This window comes from Kryptolebias marmoratus, linkage group LG7, assembly GCF_001649575.2.
Source record: "Kryptolebias marmoratus isolate JLee-2015 linkage group LG7, ASM164957v2, whole genome shotgun sequence".
In the NCBI taxonomy this organism is placed as follows: Eukaryota; Metazoa; Chordata; class Actinopteri; order Cyprinodontiformes; family Rivulidae; genus Kryptolebias; species Kryptolebias marmoratus.
Genome location: NC_051436.1, coordinates 2,993,682 through 3,000,963, shown reverse-complemented (window position 1 = coordinate 3,000,963; position 7,282 = coordinate 2,993,682). Strand labels below are relative to the sequence as shown.

At 42.5% G+C, this 7,282-nt stretch overlaps 1 protein-coding gene across 3 annotated transcripts in view; it reads right to left on the bottom strand.

Moving 5' to 3' along the window:
- The window catches only part of LOC108248598, a 50,641-nt gene that overhangs the window by 39,112 nt on the left and 4,247 nt on the right, over positions 1-7,282 (bottom strand). For 2 of the 3 annotated variants that reach the window (XM_037976668.1, XM_037976670.1), the window contains exons 2-8: positions 4,207-6,075; positions 3,947-4,008; positions 3,562-3,600; positions 3,157-3,465; positions 2,127-3,034; positions 1,781-2,013; positions 1,516-1,650 (exon numbers count right to left, since the gene is read on the bottom strand). In XM_037976668.1, the coding sequence (XP_037832596.1) occupies positions 1,516-1,650; positions 1,781-2,013; positions 2,127-3,034; positions 3,157-3,465; positions 3,562-3,600; positions 3,947-4,008; positions 4,207-5,757 (3,237 nt within the window). In that variant the 5' untranslated portion in view covers positions 5,758-6,075. The remainder of the gene's footprint in view (positions 1-1,515; positions 1,651-1,780; positions 2,014-2,126; positions 3,035-3,156; positions 3,466-3,561; positions 3,601-3,946; positions 4,009-4,206; positions 6,076-7,282) is intronic. The other variant, XM_037976669.1, reaches the window with a different exon arrangement.

Sequence of the window (7,282 nt, the reverse complement as noted above, 5' to 3'; positions counted from 1 at the left end):
CAGGAATCCACTGTATATCCAGCGAGACATATCCCGAGACTGGACTCTCCTTCACCCAGTCGAGGAAATTGTATCAATTGCGTTGAGAAACCAGCTGATCAGATCCATATTCCTTAAATTTTTGGAAAATATGTAAAAAGAGGCTTCGAAAAAGGAAAGGCGGGGGGGGGCCACGAGGAGACAGAGAGAAAAGAAACACGTCCACCTTCCACCAGGAGCAGAAAAAAAAAAAAAAAAAAAAAAGCTCCATGTTGGTGACTGACGCTCATTGATGTGTTTTACACAAAGTTAGTTAAGTAAATTTAGTGAAATGTTGTTGCGCAAACTCTACTCGTGTCCTTGAACCAGCCAGAATAACGAGGACGGGAAAGTTAGGGGAAAACCGAGATAAAAAATAAAATAAATTAAAGGAGGAGGCCGAAGACCATCAAAGTGGAAGGAGGGGAAGGAGCCTGGCATCATCCCAGGAGAAGAAAGGAACCGATCCTGGGGGAGGAATGAGGAACGTACGACCAGCAGGAGCAGATTCTAAAAGGAGACTATATAAAACTACATAAGCTTTATGATGGAGGGGTCCGGGTGGCCGGGGCAGGACCCTGTCTGTCGTCAGCCCCGTTAAACTTCTATTTAACTTTCTGTCTTTAGTTTTTATAGTTTGTAACTCTGTAAAACTTGAAAAACTGACTCAGTAATCTTTGTCCTTGTGTGAGAAAGGACTAAAAATGACTTTAAAAGCGTCCATCGGACCTCAGATGGATTGATATTCTTCCTTTGGCTCTTTGAGAAGTAACTAAGGTGAATATATTGACTTAACTAATCGGTAGACAGGGCACAAAGTTAATAATAATAATAATAATAATAATAATCAGGTATTGGTATTGGCAAGCCAGACAGGATTAATGATAAACTGGAATAACTGTAAGCAGGAAGGGATATAAATCAGATCCATAACTCCATATTCCAGTTTCAGAGCAGGGATTAGACGTACATTAAAAATAAATAAATCAATAAAGATTTGATCTATTAATCGTAGAAGTCACTGAATTATTCTTTTGGTGGTAAAACTTTAATAGTTTGGATCATTACAACGCAAAAATTAGTATTTGAGACCGTTTTCAAGCTTTAGATTTAAACAATTTTATCTCGTGTTACCCTGATTATGTTCAGCGGTTCACAAATTTACTTTTAATTTACTAACATAAATTAAAGGCCTAGCATTTCTTTCAACAAACGTTGCCCGTCTCCTTTCATGCCAGAGTTTGAAACTAAGATTTTATGCTAAGAGTTATATCAGGTTTTCTTAAAGTCTTGAAAACGTTATGCACCATGTTGTGTGTAATCCATTAACACATTGAGTACATGTTGTGAATGCTTCTAATACTTCAAAGTTTAACTCCGTAATTCTAAAACATCCATGTTCCTGTTGGCTAAGGTTGATTGGCGGCGGCAGCCATCTTGAATTGGCAGCAGGCGATAATTACAAGAGGATACACACGCTGTCCTTCTTGTACACACCTCTTGTTTGAGCTTCAACAGAAAAACCGATTTGGTTTTTCCGAAGACCTCCACGGCAGAAATCACATCATTGTGACACAGAGAATCAAACGTCCCTTTAAGCTTCACCATGGTTGGAGGAGAAGGTTTATTAAACTAAGAAAAAAAATAAAATAAAACACCTGATCATCTGATAGCTGCTCATGTCATGGTTCAAAACGTTACAGACACGCACTGAAGCTACGAGAATATTTACCGGTTGTTCAGAACTCAGAAACACACCAACCTTGAGCTTCGTGGATAAGCTTGCCTTGCTCGTCTGGAGTTTCGGCTGCACCTTCGCCGCTTTAGAAGAGGAAGATGATGAGCAGACTCGTCTCTTTTTCCCCTGCGAGGTTACTGATGACGATGATGAGGAAGGCGAGGACGCCCCATCCTTGGATAGTTCAGCTATTACAACTGGAACCACCAATTCAAATATTTCTTTGATGTTAGGCTGTTTTGCCAGGGACTGGACAACTAGAAGGGTAGAAACGCAGAATAAGTTTGTATTATGATCAAACGTGAAGATAAACACAAATAGTTTACTCTGGGATAATACTGTAGGTATACGTTATAAAATGTTTGCAAACCTGGATTTTCCAGGATTTGCTTTGTGAGCCTCTGTACGCTGCAGGACTTCTTCCTCTGAGAGGAAGGTTCTTCTTCAGACGCTCGTCTCTTGCAGCTTCTTGTGACGGAGAGAAGCTTTTTACTGCCGTTCTTCGGCAGGGATCGTTTCTCATCGCCGCCTTTTGGTAACAACTGTTGCTTGCAGCTACTTGTTGGTGACCGTTGTTTGTCATCAGTTGTCCTCGATGACGGCTGTCGCTCAGGCCTCCATGTTGGTGACCCTAACATGCCGTCACTTTTTCTCGGTGCAGACTGACACTCTCGGCTTCTTGTTGGCGACAGTCTCTTATCACTTCCTGGTGATGATAGCTTCTTGCGGCTCCTCCTTGGAGATAAACGTCTCTTTGGGCTCCTCCTTGGTGATGAACTTCGATCTTGGCTCCTCCTTGGTGATGAACGTCGCTTTGGGCTCCTCCTTGGTGATGAACGTCGCTTTGGGCTCCTCCTTGGTGATGAACGTCGCTTTGGGCTCCTCCTTGGTGATGAACTTCGATCTTGGCTCCTCCTTGGTGATGAACATCGCTTTGGGCTCCTCCTTGGTGATGAACTTCGATCTAGGCTCCTCCTTGATGATGAACTTCGATCTAGGCTCCTCCTTGGTGATGAACGTCTATTTGGGCTCCTCCTTGGAGATAAACGTCGATCTCGACTCCTCCTTGGTGATGACCGTCGTTCACGGCTCCTTGGTGATGATTGTTGCTTGTTACTTCTTCTCCAGGACAATCGTCGCTCTGGGCTCCTCCTCGGTGAAAGGACTCGCCTATATTTTCTCTTTGGTGACGTACTTTTCTCGTGGCTGTTTGAACGTGAACTGTAACAGGAAGAAGTAGAGCGGTCACGCCGTGGAGAGTAGCACCGAGGACGGGACCTGATGGGCATATTGTAAAAATGAGTACACAGACATTCTTTTGCATTTTGCTTTTCATTGTTGAGTGGAATGAATTTTGATTATATGTCATTTCTATCTAGAAGCGTTAATTTTTTACGAACCTGCGGCTGTGTGAGCAGGAACGGGAACTGTTGTTGGATCCTTTCCTTCTATGACTCGGCCTGCGACGGCGAGGGCTGTATGGACGGGAACGGGAACGACTCCTGGACTTTATCCGTCTCTTTCTCGAGTTGAGCCGACGGGGGCTGCGTGAAGGGGAACGCGAGCCACTGCTGGATTTGTCCTTTTTGTCACTTGAGCTTCGTGGGCGGGGGCTGTGTGAGCTGGATCGGGAGTGACTGGTTCTCTGGCGATGGTGTTGGGTAGTCCGAGCAGTTGAAGGTGAGGTCTTAGCACTTTTAACTGCAGGACTACAACAAGAAAAGCACAGTTAAGTAGTAGTAAATTAATTTTTAAAAAAGGAAGAGTTGCAGCAGTCGGGAAAGAACTCGAAGACAGAAACTTACCTTTGCAACACTGGTAGTTTTCCGTCCCACTCTGGGTATCTGTGGGGAAAAATCAGAATGAATACATGAAAAGTCACATTTTGACAACAGAACCATTTCCCCATGATGGTGGAAACCCATCTAAACAAATAAAACAACAAGCCTTAAAGCCTAGCCCTAAAATAATCCACTAATGTTTCAGGAGGCCTCCAGCATCATGAGTTCTAGGAAGATGGCTCTGGATATCATTCCTATATTTTTTAGATGCACATCGACAAACAGCAGAATTTGTTCTCGACATTGGTTTGATCCAACTATATTGACCATCATCAGAGAAAATTCCAATGATTAGATCTAAACTTGCAACTGTTGAAAAATAAGCAAAGAAAATAATAAAAAGACAGACTTTTTCCGGAGCTGTTTGCAGCTCTCAAGGTGCAGGCTTGTGTTCTGGTGGACGATCCAATCCTAAAAGTCACAATAACAAAGAAATATTTAACAACTTATCACTACTGTTACAACTCTCTAAATGTAATTTTGTAAACTTCAGTCAAAAGTGAATTTTAATCCCTGTGACTAACAGGCACCCATCTTTTGACACATTAAAAAGAAAGTCAATAATGCTGACTGATTCCCCTAAAAAGAAAAATACAGTTGCCTACTCACCTTCATTTGAGCGCATTCTTTCTTACATAAAGAACAGGTATGTGGAAACACTTTCGGCGTGGCTGCAGCATAATCGTACATCAAGTGAAGTGATGGGAGTCTCTTGGAGGGTGGATTTGTTGCTGGAGAATGTTGCTTCGAACAAGGGACACAGGTGGTGTTTGCCAGATCCGGGACTGGCTGAGACGGAGGAGTATCATCAAAGACAGACGCAGAAGACAGGGCAGGATGCGAGGCGGCGGAGACAGCAGGGGTGAAGGAAGACGGAGGATCTGGTTTCGCAGTAGAAGTCATAATTTGCCACATCTGCAATACTGACAGCTTCTCCACTGGCTTCTGTGTCTGCGGATCTATCATCGGCTCTACAACCTTTGAGCCTTTTTCTTGAGTTTCTCTTTGACCATTAGCACAACTCTCATCATTACTGTCCATCTGTACTGGGCCAGACTGACCAGAATTTACATCCTGGTCAAGACTGCTGGTTGGAGGGCTTTTAGCAGCAAACGGATGAATTGGCTCTTCTGACGGAACAGAATCTGAAACATATCTGAAGACTTCAAACTTCAGCATTGTCATGTCTTGATGTTTATTTGGCAGAGACAGAGCGGTAAAATTTGTCTGTAAAGTTTGGTTTAGTGTGCTCTGCCGTGTAGCTGGATCGCTGTTCGAAGGAGCCACAACGTTCCTCATTAGGGTGACGCTGGCAACAGAGCCCAGCTGGTCGTTAGAGGGAACCAACCCACTGCTGTCCAACTCTGGCAAAACCGTTTGTGGCACTTCTTTCCTGTGGCTGCTACTCTTAAAACTGTCCGACAAAAACAGGTTTTCTGTCATAGCTGTATGGCAAATATAATCACCAATCTTGTCTTCCGACAATGCATCATGTCTTCCAGAAGGTCCGGTCAAATTACTTGGCTCAATAGTTTTTGGCATTTCAAACTGGAACCTTCCTCGCTGTTCGGAACTGATCGATCTGTTTAGTCCACTCACGCTTGTTGTAGAGTCTGTCTGAACTGAAGATGCAGCTCTTGTGGCCTTCTTCAACCGCATTTTGTGCAAGGTATGGGGCAGGTTCTTAGCAGTGGTCTGATCTTCGGGGTAATTTAAGAGTTCGTCCAAGTCATCTTGGTCGAGTCCATAATTCGTTAAGATTGTTAGAATATTATCAACACCGGTTTGTCGATGTTCTTGAGAGGCTGAGGACACTGGATAGGTGGTTGAGGAAGGTAGGAGGTCTCCTTGATTGCTAGGAATGAAAGTCTTCTGGCCAACAGGCTGATATTTTAACTCTTCTCTGGGACAAAAGTCCAACTCTAAGGTACTCTTAGAAGCTGTCCCACCCATTTCAAGCCTGTTGTCCACTGGCAAAGCTCCCCCAGCTGTGGCAGGAGTCCCAGAAGAAGTTCCAGGAAAGCTGAAGCTAGATTCAGGTCCAAGGAGAGGTATTGTCCTCCATAGATCCCTTTGTGTTTGTCCACCAGAAAGTCCTCTTTGCCCCTGGGAGGAACTTTGTTTCCCAGGGGCGTAGGGGTTATACGGGGGATAAGACATGGGGTCAGTAATGTTCAGAAGGTCCAGGAGAGTATTAGTTCACAGTTTAGTTAGCACAAGCAAAAGAATTTGTCCATCTGAGTCAACATAAGCTGAACTTTTGGATGAACAAGCTACATAAATGGAGCCTGTCCTGTGACAAGTGGTGAGCTCCCGGTCATTTAGGGCCCCGGAGCCGGACATGTGGCATAAAACTTCCAGCAGAAGACAAAGATATGAAAACAGGGTTACTGGACAGGACTAGGTTTCAAAGAAATGGATGGAATCGGACATCTGGAAAGGCTCTTCCTGATTCGCTCACTCATGGTGAGCTTGGTCCTGTCAGAGAAACAATCAGAAAATACAAATTTTGACTTTATTACCAAGAACAAATAGCAAAGACGTTAAGAATTCCAAAAAGTTGTAGTTAGAAACTTTGGATTTTAGGACAGTGGACACAGGACATCTGGACCTCGGTGAAAGATTGGTGAATCTCCAGTAATAAGTCTCAAAGTCTTGATATAAAGAGACATTTGAAATTAAAAAAGCTGTGTGTGAGATGTCAAGGTAGGACCTTCACCTCTTCTTCTTCACCTCTCTGCGAATTCGTTGATGGAAAAGATCAGCAGGAGACAATACCTTATTTTGAAGATTTATTTTATCAAAAGCAGAGAGAGGATCATCAATTATTAGAGATTAAAACCAAATGCATTTGGGAGACAATCTTAAAGGAGTGTGAAAAAAAAACATCATCTCAAAGTATCAGATGAGAATGCCCCAAGTCGTCTGAAACTTAGTTCCTGATCTTAACTATTTATACGTCATTCTCCCGCCCCTAAAAATCAATCCATATTAGTAATTTACTGGATTTCTCCTCTGTGTTGTGTGTCACAGATTAGAGCACTTCCTCCGTTTCCATGGCAACCACATCTCACTACTGCCGTTCCTAAGAGTGCACGGACATACCTTTATAGCCTGTCATTCTCTCAATGCAGTCATTGTTTTATTCAGCTCGAAAACACTTAAAACTATAAGTAAATCAGATGTGAAACAGAAGCAACACACCCAGGTTCTCATGACTATAGTTTAGGTGATTGAATGCAACGAAAATAAATGAAGGTTAAAAATATTATCCTACAAGTTTAATAAGTCTTCTTAAGCTGCTGAATACGATTAATATGGTTCAAGCTTTAGTTATACATTTTCACTTTAATATTGATCATATGCATAGCACTAGTCAGTCCCTTCAGGATTTCACAGGCATTTTTTGTGATTGTTGCAGCTAAAATGCCTGATTTCTCAGGGCATTTTCCTAAAAGTTGATTTTTTTTTTTTTTTTTACTAAAATCAATAAACAACCATAACTTTTAATATATAAACCAAAAATCCTTTCTAGTTTTGTAAGATAATTCCCAACAAACATTGACATTCTCAAAAGGTGCTTTATTTGAGAACTTTGATAGCTTCTAAACTGACATTCATGAGCATTTCTGGATTGTCCCTGGTCTGCAGCTCTCCTCACATGTTTTGCAGACACAAAGTGTTT